Source organism: Mycotypha africana (assembly GCF_025528875.1).
Source record: "Mycotypha africana strain NRRL 2978 chromosome Unknown BDF20scaffold_14, whole genome shotgun sequence".
In the NCBI taxonomy this organism is placed as follows: domain Eukaryota; kingdom Fungi; phylum Mucoromycota; class Mucoromycetes; order Mucorales; family Mycotyphaceae; genus Mycotypha; species Mycotypha africana.
The window spans coordinates 245,142-261,064 of record NW_026515738.1 but is presented as its reverse complement, the minus strand read 5'-3'; the positions used below and the strand labels follow the sequence as shown (position 1 = coordinate 261,064).

The window sequence follows — 15,923 nt, the reverse complement described above, 5'->3', positions numbered from 1 at the left end:
ACAAAAGGTATGCAGTTCATGAGATATTGATCGTATTCGCTGTTATTACGATTTGCTGTGTCCTGAGGAAAAAAAAAAAAAAAAAAAAAAAAAAAAAAAAAAAAAGTAAACAAAAAAAACACTCGTTTTATGCATGCGAGAAGATTCGTGTAACCATTCCGCTTTTGTGCAACCATTCCAGTTCAGTGAGCGACCTTACAGCCTACTGACTTTCAATGGATGACCTAAGTTTTTTATTTATTTTTTTCAAATTTGCTTGATAAATTGAAAAAACTATTAATGGAAATTTGGATTCATATTAAATCAATTCTATCGACTCATCTAGGGTGACTATGTGTATTATTTTACGCTCAAGCCGAATATAACTGCGCGAAAATGCATATATTAAAAAGAAAATGGATACATAAAGTAAATAACGTTTCCAAAATGAGCTCATCCTTTTTATCACCCTATTAACAAACGGCCATTTTCATACGATAAAAACACAAAGTAATCGATTGGGAATTGTTTCTTTAATTGTAATAAAATGGGTGATAAAAGAATCTTTTATTGTTTGACAAAAATAGAAATAAACAACAATAACAGCAATGAAAACGACGTAACTATGTTACAACAGTTTCTATGGAAACAATTCATGCTGAATGTGTTGTCTATTGGAATTTCTATAAGAAAGTAAGGAACCAGGCACCTTTCATCCTACGAACGTTAAAAAGAGGGGGGTTTGAAAAGAAAATAAGCATTTTCTGCCCCACACTATGATTCGTTGAGTTGCACTTGGTTTTGGCAGTCTAATGATTGGATTGGCTGGTGGATGGCCCCTATTTTTTTTCTAACTGGAAGCGGTGTTTCGAAATTTTTTTTAAAAAAAAAAAACCGAATATAAAAAGTAAAATTAACCCGACTAAATAACCTTAACAGCCAAAAGCCTACATCAAGCAGACTTCTTTATTGTAATTGTTATTATTATTATTGTTTTATAATTTATCTATCTATTTCTTGACATTTTCTCTCTCTTTTTTTCTCTCTCTCTCTTTCTTTTTTTATTGTTTTTTACTTTTTTTTTTTCTTTCCATTTCAATTGCTATTATCACCGCCCTCTTTCTTTGGTTATCCTACAAGATCTCATGAGGCTGATAACAGTATTCTATTTTTCCATCGGTCTATTATCAACCGTTGTTTACGGATCAACATTTGTCACTGTAAGTAGGGGCCAAGAGGCGCTCAGCCATAAGAAACGTTCTTTTCCTTGTGGTACTCAATCTCTCCTTGTAGATATCCAACGAGACATTTGAAGACAGAAGCGCTGCGTTTGGACCCAAAATATCACAAAACGGTCGCCTTGGTTATTTAATTGAGCCTGAACAAGATCCAACCGGATGCAGCGTAGTGGATCCACCTAGTCTAAGACAACCTAACAACAGTGACGATCCTCAACCACAAAAGGATTGGATTGCACTCGTTAGAAGAGGTGGATGTTCTTTTATTACCAAAGTGAGGTATATGCAGAAAAGTGGGGCCATTGCTGTGATTGTGGGCGATCCAAAGAATGCAGGATGGGTGACCATGTATGCACCAGGTAAAGACCCAGTATGGGAACAACGCATCAGATAACAGTGGGCAACCTAAGCTAACATGGCCAGTGATAGGAGATACTTCTGATATTACGATTCCCAGTGTTTTCATATCCAGGAATGAGTATATCCGTTTATTGAATCTATCGAAACTATTGAAAACAACACCTGTCATGGCTGTTTTGCAATACGAAGAAGTGATGACTTGGTAAAGTAGTAGAACCCTATCGACTCGCTTGTGCTCCCCCCCCATCCCTCCCCCCTTTTTTAAGGGGAGGAGAGAGAGACAAGCAGCTGGGATGGGTCATGCTGAAAATATGGATGTGCGTTTTTTTTTTGCTGATCTGTGAATTTTTTTTGGACTTTAGGCCTTTTGTAGACATTTTCATCATCATCTTTATATCTCCTTGTATCATGATGGCCATCTTTTGCATCTCCTGGAAAATCAAGCAGAAAATTCAGCAGAGAAGAGAATTGGCACCTCTCTCCGTCGTGTCCAAGCTAGATGTCAGGATTATTGACGAAAAATTTTTAGCCAAATACCACCAGCATGAGAACGAGGATACAAGACCGTCCTCAGCGCAGGAATTGTCGACGAATGATAGTTGTTGTGCTATTTGTTTAGAGGAATACGCACTAGGAGATGCGATTCGTATCTTGCCTTGTCATCATCAGTTTCATACATGTTGTGTAGATGCTTGGTTGACAACACGAAAGAAACTATGCCCTATTTGTAAACGAGACATTACGGCTTCCAACCATCATGAAGTGACGCCTTTATTAAATATTGTTTGAGACGAAATACACATTTTGCCCATCTGTAAATACTCCCCCCCCCTCACTCCTTCCGTGTTTATCACCAAACAAAAACAAAAACAAAAACAAAAACAAAAAGGACGTCGACCCCAATCACCCTACCAAATATACCATTTTTTTTCTCCACTTTTAGTCATTATTATTCATCCATTATCTTATTATTCTATTCTGTTATCTCAAATTACAGTTTGACATTGTATTAATTTCCCTTCCTTAATCTACTCAACTTCTGCTACTGATCTGAAACAATATTATAAAATAAAATAAAAAGACACTCCTCGAAAAAACTCAGAATGGAAAGCCAAAAAAAAAAAAAAAAAAAAAAAAAAAAGGAGAAGCTATCCTACTATCGATTCAATAGTTTAACCTCGTATTATTCCCTTTCTATGTTTTCTTATTCTTGCCTTCCTTTCATCAACGAGTAGGATGAATAAAACGCGCTTCTTTCTAGTGAATGTTTGCTGGATTTGGTGACATGAAAATTCTTTAAGTTCGCGCGTCGTTGGCTTTTTGTCATAGGGAAATCAATGTGTTTGTAACACGGATTTTCGGCTTCTCCCCGCCTCTTCCCCTTTATTTTTTGTTTGTACAACCAGTCTTTGAAGGACAAACTCAGCACTTTTCCGCGTCAAAGCCAACTTGAGTAACAGAAAGCAAGCCTACTGTATGTGTGTGAGAGAGAGAGAGCTATTCAATCCTCATTATGAAAATTAAATTTGAATGGGTATAGAGCAGCGATCTACTTGTTTCATCCCATCTGGCTGATCTCAGTCATTCTGAAGGCTTTCATGCCTTTCTATTATAAAGTGAGGCGAATTTGAAAAAGTGATGGTGCCAACTATTGCCGTATACGTAGTCTATAGACCTAGCCAGGTCCATAGTACCCACTGTTTGCGTTACGCATAGCTCTATCTAGTTGACTGTTTTTGCAATCACGGTCTCCTCCTCCAACACATTCAAGAAAGCTGAAACTGGAACACAATCTCGTAAAAGCATGAAAAAGGGGGCGAGCCATGACGCACCCGAGTCGCGTTACATATCAACGACAAACATGGAGATGATTATCCTTTGGGTGGGTTGTATCTGCATTTCACCCCACCCCATCGTTTACTGCATGTCTATCGATTCGTAAACTGAAAGCAAAACAAACAGATGAAATGTTCAAAAGGGGCTATTTGTAGATGTGGTTGTATGAAAACGTCTTTTACAGCAGCGGTTGCAAATCCAGCCAGCATAGCACGACTTCATGGGTGATGTCTTGATAATAAGGTTCTAAAATACTGTCATTGACTATCGAAAGGTACGCGCAGACAACACAATAGACTTTCGTTGCCTATCCAAACCTCCTACTGACACCGGACGGACTCACTCTAAACTTTCGCGGTGTTCTTTCTTTTGGAACAGCTTTAGTGATGAAAGTGAGTGGTCATGAGAATGCTCTCACACTAGTACTTTTTTACGGATAAAACTTTTTGATATTCCATCATTTGAAAGACCTTGGGCGACTAATCCCATAGTTTACTTTTTTACAGCAAAGAAAAACAAAAAAGCCAAACACAAGCCAACCACATGAATTCATCATAACAGTATTACTTTATTTTCATTCAACGAGATAAATATCGATAGAACCATCCAATAGACCATGGGTATACATAAATAAAATGAAAGGAAACCAAAAGGAATCTAATAGAACAAAAAGAAAAAACGGTATAAATACGTGACCCTTCACAAGGCATAAAATGCTTTCTATTCCTTCTCATGTCAGTACTGCTTAAGTTTCTTTATCTGCATTTGAGCTGATTACCCCGTAAAGGATAACCAAGCTCAAGATAAGCGTGGTGGTGCATGATAATTATTGAAACCTTTGTATCATCATTGGAAATAGAGGAGGAAACATGAAAAGCACTGATATTCTACAATCTACTTACCAAAATAGATAACTTTTGAGCAACCAAAGAAGCTAAGCCTCAGTAGATTACTTTTTTCCCAAAATAGATAGCATAGCCAGACTATTCGGCGAAAAAGCCTAGAGAGTAAAAGAGGTTGAATTAGCAAACATTCGTATGAATGAATACAAAAGTATTGCATGTATCCAAAGTGTATATTATAATGATTCAGTTTTTATATATAAGTTTTCTCCTTCATTCTATTTCAGAGAGATTCCCATTTGACTTATAATAATCATCACTTCATCATTGATACACTTTTCATCATACATCATCACGTAGGATAAGATACTTACATTCTAAGCTTGGCTTCTTCCAGCAGCAAGAGGGGTATATGTGTTTAATGGAAAAAAGTCTAAAGAAAAAGAAAAGTGAAAGCCTTTAAAAAAAGCGCGATTCTATAAAAGCTTTTTTTTTTTAAAATTTTTTTTTTTGACAGGCTTATCAAAAGCCATTGGCTAATCTGGACTGCTATCAAGAAAAATTTTGGGCACGGTTGAATCTGAATCCTTGTTCCATGGGGGCAAGCCCACGAATACAAAAAAGATAAAAAGCCAATGAAAGGCCTATCCCACATAAAATCAATGTTCTGTCAACCATAGTGAAAGTGAGATGCTTGACTGTAAAAGCTATCTTGGTTTGACTCAAGTTAGGGTGACTCATGACTGTCAATAGACGCATTGATTAGCTCTTCTTCTATGATATAATCCCCCACCCCCACCTAACCCTGCAAGAACTTGGTGGATAGATGCTTTATTCATCAAAACGTAAAAAGCTTTTTCAGATGATTCTTTTAAGTACGTTCTATCACACTGTGCCCGAATAGCCCATCTTGCTTTGTCCTGACCCTGTTTTTATTTTCTTTTTTCTTTTGGCTGACTATTTGGCGTCAACGAACTGTGGTGAAAAAGAAAAATCACATGATGTGGCCGTTTGATGAAAAATACACTTCTATGACTTGCCTTTGCTCAGTTGCACCTCATCAACATGTTTGGTATTGCTCCACTTTCTTCGCTTGTCTCTTCCTTTGAGGTGATGTGCATTTATAAATGATCACACAAGAAGCATTGATTTGCAAAGTTTATTTCCATATCTTGGGTGAATGATTTGCCCAACAAGTTTAACTATCTCTGCTCAAATAATGTAAAGGTACCCGCTGTCCCTGTTAAAACATCTCGACGGGTATCTTATATCAGAATCCCCCGCTTGCCATCTGTATGAAAGCTGCTGTACAATTGTGCCATGGCCATTCAAAGGACTATTTACTATTTTGACAGCTGTCCCCTTTCCTCTGTCTCCTTTGATAGAAAGTTAGCGTTTCGTTTCCCTCCTCGTTTCATTGTGGATAGAGAGCTCATGCAGCTGCTTTCAGTGACGAGTGATCAATCCCTTCATGATAATGAATGTAAAGAGTACAGAAACTGTTCTCTTTAGAGTTTGATTTGAAATAGAATACTTTCAAGATGAATGGCAAAAGGCCTCTCTTTGCTTCAAAACGTCAAGCTTCTGATAGAAAGCTTCTGATAGAAAGCTGTTTTATATATTGAATGATGTCAAGCTATGTTTGTAAAATAGGCCAAAGCATGCATGATGTGCGTAAAATGGACTTTGAGATGATGATAAGCTGCAAAAAAACGATGCGGTGATGTGGGCTGTTGATGAAAAAATGCTTTCTTTGGATCAAAAAATGTAAATAAATAAACCCCGTGATGTGAAGCGGACAATGGATGGCCAATTAACTTTTTTGACCAGATTCTAGATGCCTGACTGGTATCAGTAAGACCTCACCCCCGCCTTCCACTCTTCTTTTTCTCCCCCCTTTTCATGGAACAAGAATTAATAGAGCTATTACTTGCTTCAAAAAAGGCGCTTTCTTCTGGACAAACCATATGTGCTCAGGCCAATACCATTTTACAGACCTCGGAGAAACAAGTCGATCTGATTGCAAAACTTCATGCCAAGCTTGCTTTTGTGCATAACCATATTTTAGTTCAGTCAAGTGCTTTGGAAAGAATCAAAGGATACATTTTGGACCAAACAGATATCTATCACGACATTATAAAGGTAAAATAAAATAGAAATCAAACGTTGCAGCAAAACCTTTGTCTCGCCTTGCTCATCCAATTTTTTTCATTCAAAAAGAAAAGAGAGGGGCAATTGCAAGATTTAACGATTGAACTGACCACTATTTTCAGTTTATTGAAAAACTGCAAAGTGGATAAAGATATCTTGAAAGTGAATGAAGAAAGACGGCAAGAACAGCAGTTATCGTTACGGCATCCTCCTCCAGCCGATGCCATGGACGTTCACCTAGTGGGAACAGCACAAGACGCTGAAAAAGTAGAAAAACAACAACAGCAAGAGCATCATCCGTACACGTGCTTGTTTGATTACATCTCTGATCAAGAGATTATAGAGTTACAAAGACAGGCGGATGATAAAATTGGAGAATTGGAAGCGATTAGCAACTCTTTAGAAAATCAATCGAAAACCATCCATAGCTTTTTAATAGAGATAGCCAAAACGAGAAAGAAAGCAATGACGATACCCCTCCATGCCATGGTCGCCGATTATGCCACTGAAAAAATGCAGATACAAGAAGAAGAAATTGCCACCATGGCCGACATCCTGTTGAGTTTGACGAATCATTACGATCAACTAGGAGAAGCGACTCGATTATGCCAATCTCTTTCCAATCCAGAGGAACGATCCCAGTTAGATATCTCGGTACTCAAGGATGACCACGAACATATACCCAGTATTTTAGAAGATCTCAGAAGCAGCTTAGACATTGTAGAGTCCATCAGTGAGGAAATCAACACTCGAGTGCAAGTGTATCTGCGTATCAGAGAAGAGTCATTGAAGATGATGCACCAATTTGATCAATTTGGGGCAAAGGGCGGTCCAGCAGATATGATGTTGGAGAAACTCATGGATGCTGAGAATAACGTAAAAGAAAACGAATTACGGCTGGATGAGTTTTTTGGACAGTTATCCTCTTTGGCAGAATGGTATAGATGCTATGCATCGTCCTATAACTATTTATTACTAGAAATCGAAAGACGAAGAAGAGCGCAAGAGAAGCAAGAGGCCCTGAGAAGCGAGTTGTTAAAGACATTAGAGGAATCATTGAATGGTAAATGACTACTGCTTCAACAATCACGTGTCGAGCCTGTCGAGTACTCAATTTCATTTCTTTTTCTTGGGTGATAGATGAATTACAGGAAAGGAGATCTTGGTCATCACAGCATGGACAATATTTACCAGAAGTGCTTTGTCCGTTCATCAATGTGAGTTTTTTTTTTTTTTTTTTTTATGAAGCCATTCGCTTGGGTTACCTCCTGAAATGAAGTGATATAAACTAAAATCCTCTTTTTTTGTTTGGGGACACGACACAGGATCCGCCACCGGTCATTAAGGTAGAGATAGAAAGTCCTCCAGGACGATTACCTAACGTATCACCAGAGAATATAGAAAAGGTAAAGGGATCATACTGTTCCGATTAAAGCCGCGATGAGCGTCATGATCATGTCAGTTGCTAAACAAGAAAAAAAAAAAAAACAAACTCTTAATATCTTCCTCCTACGCGTAGGCGTTGGCTGAAATTCACAACCCTTCCACATCTCCTTCATAGAAGAGGGCTCCCAACCACCGATACCATCCACGACTCATGTGTAAATAGCCTATGAATTCAAATCATCAAATCATCAAATCATCTTTTTTTTTTATCCACATTTTAATTGTACACAAAACTTGTAAAAAAAAAAAAAAAAGGAAAAATAAAGGATATCCTGACTACGGAAAACCGTAGTTGCTGTTGTTATGTACGTTGATCCATGAAAATGTATACATCTTTACTGATATAATGAAAAAGGGGGTTGCTGGCAATGAATTTATTAAAGGTTTTTGCCGAGTTCGCCAGGTTGACTTGTACTTGGGAAAGGGGTGGGTGTTGTGGTTGTTTCAGCGTGAAGCGGTGAAGATTCATTCTGTTTATGCTTATTTACATTTGCTTCGTAAATATCATTTAAACGAGCCTATAGGACCGGAGAAATATATAAGTCAATCCATTCATTTCAACTCACATTCAAATAAACGTACAAGTTCTTCATGTAGTTTTCCTTGCTTTTTCAATTCCATTCGACGATTGACAAGCACACCAATATTCACCATGTAATAAACTGATAATTTTTATAAGGGAGGGGGGGCGTCATTCATGCATGTCTTTTTTTTTTTTTTTTTCGTTCACTTAGAAGGAAAAGTGGCTTGCGACACTCTCGTCTATTACCTGTTGTGCCTGCGAGTAAAAGTACTGCAGACTTTTGAGCTAAATCAGCAAATCGTCCAACTGCCATGTTGATGTTGATTGAGAGGAGAAGAAAAAAAAAAAAAAAAAGTATTAAAAAAATAGGCAATGCAGGAATAACTCGGCAAAAGCGAAACCACAAGCAACCTGGTCCAAAAAAAAAAAAAAAAAAAAAAAAAAAAAGCTTCCTTGAAATTTCCTTTTAAGGCATCTACAAAGACTCTCTCTCTTTTTCTGCTGAGTTTCATTTGTTGAGGCCCTCTTTTGCTGCGTCTTCAAGTGTGTGTGTGCGTGCTGTGCATGCTTTGCATGACGTAAAAAGGAAAAAGAAAGAGGTTACCCAATTCATCTTCCTCTGCCTTTTTTTTTTTTTTCCTTTCTTTCTTTCTTTCTATCTCTCAGTTATAGCAGAAATTTCCCCTTGAAACCTTTCTTTTTTTTTGCATTTTCTTGACTACCATTTAAGCTATGAATCTTTTCTTTGGTAAAGGCAAATCGAAAACAACAGCCAAAGATGCCATTTACAAACTACGTGAAACGCTAAGCATGCTGGAGAAAAGGCAGACCTTTTTAGAAACAAAAGCAGAAAATGAACTGAAAACAGCCAAAGCAAATGCAACAAAAAACAAAAGAGGTAGTGTGAATGAATGTTTTATTGCGACAGTGTGTGGAAAAAGGAAAAAGCCATCACTGACCCATGGATGGATGGTGGACTGACGGACTGACGAACTGACTGATGGGGAACCACTTTTATAGCTGCCTTGATGGCTTTAAAGAGAAAAAAGACGTATGAAGCCAATATTGAAAAGATTAACGGTGCACGCATGACCATTGAAACACAAATGATGGCTATTGAAAATGCTAATGTCAATTTGGAAACCATGAGTGCCATGCGTGCAGGTGCAGAAGCAATGAAAAACATTCATGGCTCCATGTAAGAAGCATCCGTTTTGAGATGAATCGAGTTTTCTTTGTTATTAAGCTGTTTTATTTCACGCTGTTAGGGATATTGATAAGGTAGACGCTACAATGGATGATATTCGTGATCAAATGGATATTGCAAACGAAATTTCAGAGGCTATTTCTCGACCAGTGAATATGGGTGATGAATTAGACGAAGTAAGCTTCATCAAAGAAGGTATACACACACTGACAACAGGCCATACTAAATCAAATGTAATTCTTCTTCTAGGATGAATTATTGAATGAACTGGAGGAATTAGAGCAAGAAGAATTAGATGCTAAAATGTTGGAAACACCATCACCTGTTGTCTCAGCACCCAACGTTCCCAATCGTGTGCCTACCCACAATACTCAGATTGAAGAGGATGACGAAGAAGCAGAACTCAGAGCATTGCAGGCTAGCATTGCTATGTAAAGAAAGGATAGAATGGGTGGGCCATACTGCTGCATGATTCGTCCCCACTTTTCAGTCCGCAACTACCCATCATCAACCAACGATACAAACATCACGTGTTTGAGTATATCTATTTACAGCTTATTCACCTATATCTCTTGTCATAAAATATTCTCTCCCTCGCACTCTTTAACGAGGATTCCGTCCGACCAATAAACGGATCATCCCTATGTAGAAACAAACAAAAAAAAAAAAAAAAAAAAAAAAAGAGAAACTTTGAAAAGTAGAGGCAAAAGCAGCTATAAGCGTCAGAAGCTTATGATGTTAGAATAGACAAGGGGAGATGCAAAAATGGCTCTTTACATACTGTGCATCTGTTTGCTGATCTCCTTTTGATTTATTGTCTATTCTTTCTTTCTGTTTCAAAAGAAGGATAATGCCATCTAGGAAGAGAAAACAAGCCCCACTGAGCACTATTTTTTATGGCTGGATGAAGTGATTTAAGCTTTCATGCAGGCTATCCAAAAGATCAATATCATTTTGGTGACTGCATTTTTTCAATTAGAGTTGATATTTTTTTTTTTTTCTTGATCTGTTTTGCATTTTACTAAGAGTTCTTTGTGCCCCTTTTTAAGACAAGCGAAGCCTCTCTCCTTTCGATATAACATTGAACAATGCCCAAATTAACAGCAAAAGCAGCCAAAAAAACCGAGCAAAAAGAAGATATGAGAGCTTTCGGTCCTCTCTTTAATAAAGATCTGGGTCAGCACATTTTAAAGAATCCTTTAGTAGCACAAGGCATTGTCGATAAGGTGAGATCGAAGCTTCAACATGGATCATCGATCGACTTATAGCTCAATAAAAAAATTATTTTCTTTTCCTTTTGCCTGCATAGGCCAATTTAAAATCTTCAGATACAGTCCTTGAAATTGGTCCAGGTACTGGTAACTTGACAGTTCGTATTCTTCCCGCTTGTAAAAAGGTGTATGCTGTAGAAATGGATCCTCGTCTTGCAGCAGAATTACAGAAACGTGTTCACGCAACGTAAAGTACATACAAAACAACAACAACAAAAAGAACAAGAAACTCATCCGTTTTTTTTTTGGGTAGCCCTGAACAGAAAAAATTACATATTTTACTGGGTGACTTTATGAAGACTGAACTTCCTTATTTTGACGTCTGTATCAGTAATACGCCTTATCAAATCTCTTCACCGCTTGTATTTAAACTTTTGGAACATCGTCCTTTGTTCCGTGTCGCTATTCTCATGTTCCAGCGTGAATTCGCTTTACGTCTCGTCGCTAGACCCGGCGATGAACTCTATTGTCGATTGACAGTGAATGTTCAACTGCTAGCCAAAGTCGACCATGTCATGAAAGTAGGCAAAAACAACTTTAGACCACCGCCCAAAGTCGAATCCTCTGTTGTTCGTTTGGAGCCCAAGAACCCACCACCACCTGTCAACTTTAAAGAATTTGATGGTTTGTTACGTATCTTGTTCACCAGAAAGCACAAGATATTTGCAGCCAATTTCAAGCAGACAACTGTATTGAATATGTTGGAACAGAATTACAAGACCTATTGTGCAGCACATGAAATGATGGTAGAGCCAGATTTTGATATCAAGACGAAAGTGTTGAGTGTGCTAGAATCAGTGGGTATGTCTGAATCTCGTGCTGCAAAGTGTGATTTGGATGACTTTTTAAAGTAAGTGTAAAGCATGGAGATGACGCTAAAACGAGAGAGAGAAACTCATGTTTTTTTTACCTATTTTTTATCACATTAGACTGTTACTTGCTTTCAATAACGCTAATATCCACTTTTCCTAATCATCATGCTTTACTTTTTTTTTTTTTTTTTGTTATTCCTATAGTACCAGCTCTTTCTTTTGTGTGTATTCCATTTTTTTATCGCATCTTTTTTTTTTTTTTTTTTTTTTTTTTGCTTATTTAATGTTATCATCATGTATTTAGATTGACGCAAATTGTTTTCCGCCTATGTCGCATTGACCTTTTATTGTCATCGAGATGTAATCTTTTGTCCAAAGGTTCAACTTTTGGAGTCTTTTTTGTGCTTGTAGCAAGTTCTGTGTGTCAGCCATCTGTTGCTGCCCCTGTTTCCGAGATGTAAAAATATCATGCATTGGGTGGAAAAAATGATTGACTTGTGTGTGATGATAGATTGTGAAATAGTGATTTTTGAATCTTTTATGAGCACAAGCATGGCAATTAAGAACATGCTTCATTTATAATAATTGACTGACGTTAGAATAGAATGGAGAAGAAAAGGAATATGCCATGCCTTCAAAGATATTCTGACCCCCCTCAAAATCAAGGTGTACTCTATTCGAGCACTGGTATATAAGACGCATCATTTCTTTTATTTGTGCTTCTTTACTTTTTGATTTGCAAAATATGAAGAACAACTTGAACGCAGTTTTACTTTTTGTGTTGTCCATGGTCCTCATCAGTCACGCTGCGCCCATGGCACCAAGAAGTGTACTGAATAATATCCATCAAACCACTGGGGGTGGAAAGACGGAATCCGACACGAATAAAAAGACCAAAGAAGTCAGCATTGATAGGCTTGGACATGATTATGTCATAGAATAAGTAATTGCTTTTTTATTCGTAGGTAGGATGGATGCCACTGCATTATTTTTTATTCATTTATTTTTTACATGCAGTTGCGCTAAAACAATTATTCCTTACTTCAACACAGCATTTATCATCTTCATTGTAAAAAGTTATCTGTAAAGTGGCCGGCTGCTCTTAGATTAATGGTTTAGAATACATTGCCAGCTTGAATGGATGCGAAATTCGCTAATAAAGTCTATTCAACTCTTGTTACTGGCCATCATTGGGAATTTTCCAAGACCTAAAAAAGAGCAATCAATAGAATGGCTTATCTAGGATCCAGAATGAATGAGCCGCGGAGTGAGTGCGGGAGAACAATGAGATTCCATTTCCTTGTACCTGAATAAATTGGCTACACTGCCATTTTTGCAGCCAATGAACATAGAGTATAGCTGTCTTTACCCCCACAAAGTTGTGTGTAATTTCACGTGCACGGAAAAAAGCTGGTCTATTTCCTACTCCACAATAAAAAAAAAAATAGAAAACAACGTTTGCTTCCGTTTCTTTCCAACAAGCTTTCATTCACTCCTTGTGGCCAATTTTACTTATTTATTTTTTTTTTGTCTTATTTGCAATCTCTCTTGATTGATTGTACTTGGCTGGTTTTATAAGCTCCCCCTTTCCCTGCAATAGCACTGTTTTCATCCATGGACCAGTTTTTGGAGAGCCCAATGAATAGACCCAATGATACAACAGCTCCAGCAACACCCGCATTATCCTCTAGGGATGCTATTTATGTAAGCAATATACCCACGACCCACTTGCCGACCTTACCCTCTACGGCACCCACAGTGATGGCTACTACTACAATGAGTACGAGGATGAGTCCTCCATCGAGATCACAGCAGCAACAGCCACCCCCCTTATCGTTGGATGAACATGGCCAACCTATCAAGGTCAAAAAAAAGCCGGGTCGAAAACCCAACCCAGCTTCACCGGCATTACGGAAAGCACAGAACCGTGCTGCTCAACGAGCCTTTCGAGAGCGCAAAGAACGCCATTTAAAGGACCTAGAGAGCACGATCCGTCAATTGAAGGAACAACGCAGCAAATGCCTCAAAGAACTTGTGACCACAAAGTCCAAAATGGAAGCGTATCGTGCTGAAAATTGGTACCTGAAAGGAGTGGTCTTGACATTGCAGTTTGTCTGTTTGCATCATCATATCCATATACCTACCCACTCACCTTATTTGACAGAGGAAGATTTGAGCCACATGGCTAAAACAACACCACATGCCATTGAAGCGTACGTCAATGCGTATGCAAAAAACAATATCAATTTAAAGCCGACCATGGCAGCCCATTTTGCTAACAGTCCACTACATCATCCGTCTCCGTCGCCGCCGTCACCATCACCACCACCACCACCACAAACATCACTCTTTGAAGAAGAAAATGAATCAACGGATCCACTGAATGCAGATGACAAAGACAACCCCCTCTATGATGATGTGGATAATGATGATGATGAGGATGATGATATGCTTGGTGGAAAAGAATGGGATTCAATAAGAAGCAGTAGTATCAGTACAGAACAAAGCTCACCCTTCACCTCTCACAAGAAAAAAGTGAAAACAGCATCGATCGTAAAAGATGAATTTTTAATGGACGATGATACAGAGATGACAGCAGCAGCAGCAGCAGCAGCAGCAGCAGCAGCTTATGAGAAAGAGACGAAAGAGAGCAAGCCATCCTCATCCACCACAGATGAAAAGAACAATAGCAGTGACAGCCTGAGCGCTATTCAACACATTCGATTACAGTTACGATTACAATCTGCTCTCTCCAGTTTTGGCAGCAAACCGTCTTTACGCCTTCAACCCACCCTTCTTCAGCTCGCCATTCCTCACGACCCTCGCATTGACCTTATACCAACGCCTCACATGAGAGATCGAATGATTATCTTTCGCGACCAAATGGATTACGATCGTTGTTTTGCTCTGTTACTCAACGGTGCTCTTTATCATGGTGGGGACCCTACCATGAGTGCTAGCTGGGAGTTACCTCCGGAATTCTTTAGTGAATTTTGGTACCTTGCCATTAATTACGATGTAAGTCGTACAAACAAGTGGAGAAAAATGAAAGGTTTACCCGAAATTAAAGTAAAAGACACCCTGTCTGCACAACAGCAACAGCAACAGCAACAGCAACAGCAACAAGCGGAAGACGCTATGCATCTTTTTTGGCAGCAGCAGCAGCATCCTCTTTCTTTCCATCTACAAGATCAACAACAAACCACAGCAGACAACGGTTTAGAGCAGCAGCAGCAGCAGAAGCAGCAGCAGCAGCAGCAACAACAACAACAATTACCGTTAGATACAGATATGGACATGACTTGTTCTCATCTGCAGGATAGCTCTGCTGCCGCTTTATGGGCAACAGACGACGTATTCGCTCAATTAACAGAAGGAATGCCATCCTTACAGCCTCTGGATGCCACCCATTTAGCCAGTGGATTTGATTTCGGGTCACCCAACTTACCGTCAGCCTCCCTATCTTCCATCTGGGATAGTCATGGCTTTTCTTTGAACCGATCCGGTACACTGAGTACCACCATGGCTACTGCTGCGTCCACCATGGAAACACAACAGCAGCAACCACAACAGTCTTCCTCCGTGAACCCTGTCTTTGACTATTTTATTGGTTCGCCTCCTTCTCCACCATCCCCACCCCTCCCTTCTTCTCTGTCCTTGGGAACAGCATGGAAACAGCACCAGCAGCATGAAAGATCGCCGAGCTTGATTACCATGATGGACCTGATGAGTTCCTTATCCACGGGTATGCCTTCCACTGGATAACATGGCTATGTGTTTTTCATAAAAATAGATACTGTAAATAGATCCCGCTCGTCATTTTTCCAACCTTCACAATAAAGCATTTTTTTTTTTCAAAGGGGGGCAATATCAAAAAAAATAAAAGAGCTTTTGACAGTGTCTACTTTTTTTGACGTCAACCATAGAAACTGGCCCCTAACGATAAAAACTATACTTATTACTTTCATATGAAAATGAAAGAGAGAACGGATCGTGTGAGTGGGGTTTCAACATTTCTTTCCTACTTGCGGTTTCCCACCCTCCATGGACAGACAAACATGTGAATACTACTGTTGCAAAAAAGAACGAGCGTCATTTGAGGGCAACTATTTATCCCATTCATCCGGTATCCTATGACTGTAGAAACGTGGTATGCTCTCCATAGAAGAGACATTCGTCATTTTCTAGCACCTCCCCTCCCCCAGCTAACTTAGTGCTCAACTTTTTAAGTTGAGAAAAAAACAACCCTTCATTGCAT

General features: G+C 38.8%; 6 protein-coding genes across 6 annotated transcripts; 5 read left to right on the top strand and 1 right to left on the bottom strand.

Moving 5' to 3' along the window:
• Positions 1 to 1,058: 1,058 nt before the first annotated feature.
• On the top strand, positions 1,059 to 2,690 carry BDF20DRAFT_899160 (uncharacterized protein). The gene is made up of 4 exons (XM_053082656.1): positions 1,059 to 1,199; positions 1,273 to 1,576; positions 1,647 to 1,779; positions 1,940 to 2,690. Exons 1-4 carry the CDS (start codon positions 1,125 to 1,127, stop codon positions 2,364 to 2,366), a joined length of 939 nt encoding a protein of 312 aa, XP_052931341.1. The 5' UTR covers positions 1,059 to 1,124; the 3' UTR covers positions 2,367 to 2,690.
• A 3,241-nt stretch (positions 2,691 to 5,931) lies between these two features.
• BDF20DRAFT_211390 (autophagy protein Apg17-domain-containing protein) lies at positions 5,932 to 8,102 on the top strand. The gene is made up of 6 exons (XM_053074932.1): positions 5,932 to 6,022; positions 6,086 to 6,397; positions 6,476 to 7,469; positions 7,547 to 7,623; positions 7,732 to 7,812; positions 7,926 to 8,102. The coding sequence occupies exons 2-6, from the start codon at positions 6,158 to 6,160 to the stop codon at positions 7,965 to 7,967; spliced, it is 1,434 nt and encodes a 477-aa protein (XP_052931340.1). The 5' UTR covers positions 5,932 to 6,022; positions 6,086 to 6,157; the 3' UTR covers positions 7,968 to 8,102.
• Positions 8,052 to 8,720, bottom strand: BDF20DRAFT_899150 (uncharacterized protein). The gene is made up of 3 exons (XM_053082655.1): positions 8,622 to 8,720; positions 8,435 to 8,514; positions 8,052 to 8,370 (listed from the first exon to the last, which is right to left on the bottom strand). Exons 1-3 carry the CDS (start codon positions 8,686 to 8,688, stop codon positions 8,230 to 8,232), a joined length of 288 nt encoding a protein of 95 aa, XP_052931339.1. The 5' UTR covers positions 8,689 to 8,720; the 3' UTR covers positions 8,052 to 8,229.
• Positions 8,721 to 9,001: 281 nt separating this feature from the next.
• Positions 9,002 to 10,264, top strand: BDF20DRAFT_899148 (Snf7 family). Its single transcript, XM_053082654.1, has 3 exons — positions 9,002 to 9,573; positions 9,644 to 9,758; positions 9,832 to 10,264. Exons 1-3 carry the CDS (start codon positions 9,404 to 9,406, stop codon positions 10,015 to 10,017), a joined length of 471 nt encoding a protein of 156 aa, XP_052931338.1. The 5' UTR covers positions 9,002 to 9,403; the 3' UTR covers positions 10,018 to 10,264.
• Positions 10,265 to 10,721: 457 nt separating this feature from the next.
• BDF20DRAFT_828951 (dimethyladenosine transferase) lies at positions 10,722 to 11,707 on the top strand (the record flags this gene model as incomplete). Its single annotated transcript, XM_053078279.1, has 3 exons — positions 10,722 to 10,808; positions 10,892 to 11,040; positions 11,107 to 11,707. The coding sequence occupies 3 exons, from the start codon at positions 10,722 to 10,724 to the stop codon at positions 11,705 to 11,707; spliced, it is 837 nt and encodes a 278-aa protein (XP_052931337.1).
• A 1,746-nt stretch (positions 11,708 to 13,453) lies between these two features.
• Positions 13,454 to 15,430, top strand: BDF20DRAFT_829094 (uncharacterized protein; the record flags this gene model as incomplete). The annotated part of the gene is made up of 4 exons (XM_053078293.1): positions 13,454 to 14,150; positions 14,313 to 14,748; positions 14,989 to 15,143; positions 15,333 to 15,430. The coding sequence occupies 4 exons, from the start codon at positions 13,454 to 13,456 to the stop codon at positions 15,428 to 15,430; spliced, it is 1,386 nt and encodes a 461-aa protein (XP_052931336.1).
• Between the last annotated feature and the right edge of the window lie 493 nt (positions 15,431 to 15,923).

What these genes read in the sequence shown, in the direction of transcription:
- BDF20DRAFT_899160 (XM_053082656.1), top strand. Translation starts at nt 1,125, where the DNA reads ATGAGGCTGATAACAGTATTCTATTTTTCCATCGGTCTATTATCAACC. An exon ending in ACGGATCAACATTTGTCACT is followed by an intron (nt 1,200 to 1,272) that starts GTAAGTAGGGGC and finishes CTCTCCTTGTAG; the next exon opens with ATATCCAACGAGACATTTGA. An exon ending in GGTGACCATGTATGCACCAG is followed by an intron (nt 1,577 to 1,646) that starts GTAAAGACCCAG and finishes GGCCAGTGATAG; the next exon opens with GAGATACTTCTGATATTACG.
- BDF20DRAFT_211390 (XM_053074932.1), top strand. Translation starts at nt 6,158, where the DNA reads ATGGAACAAGAATTAATAGAGCTATTACTTGCTTCAAAAAAGGCGCTT. An exon ending in TCTATCACGACATTATAAAG is followed by an intron (nt 6,398 to 6,475) that starts GTAAAATAAAAT and finishes TCATTCAAAAAG; the next exon opens with AAAAGAGAGGGGCAATTGCA. An exon ending in ATTAGAGGAATCATTGAATG is followed by an intron (nt 7,470 to 7,546) that starts GTAAATGACTAC and finishes CTTGGGTGATAG; the next exon opens with ATGAATTACAGGAAAGGAGA.
- BDF20DRAFT_899150 (XM_053082655.1), bottom strand. Translation starts at nt 8,688, where the DNA reads ATGGCAGTTGGACGATTTGCTGATTTAGCTCAAAAGTCTGCAGTACTT. An exon ending in TTTACTCGCAGGCACAACAG is followed by an intron (nt 8,515 to 8,621) that starts GTAATAGACGAG and finishes AAAAATTATCAG; the next exon opens with TTTATTACATGGTGAATATT. An exon ending in GAAAACTACATGAAGAACTT is followed by an intron (nt 8,371 to 8,434) that starts GTACGTTTATTT and finishes CCGGTCCTATAG; the next exon opens with GCTCGTTTAAATGATATTTA.
- BDF20DRAFT_899148 (XM_053082654.1), top strand. Translation starts at nt 9,404, where the DNA reads ATGGCTTTAAAGAGAAAAAAGACGTATGAAGCCAATATTGAAAAGATT. An exon ending in AAAAACATTCATGGCTCCAT is followed by an intron (nt 9,574 to 9,643) that starts GTAAGAAGCATC and finishes TCACGCTGTTAG; the next exon opens with GGATATTGATAAGGTAGACG. An exon ending in TGGGTGATGAATTAGACGAA is followed by an intron (nt 9,759 to 9,831) that starts GTAAGCTTCATC and finishes TTCTTCTTCTAG; the next exon opens with GATGAATTATTGAATGAACT.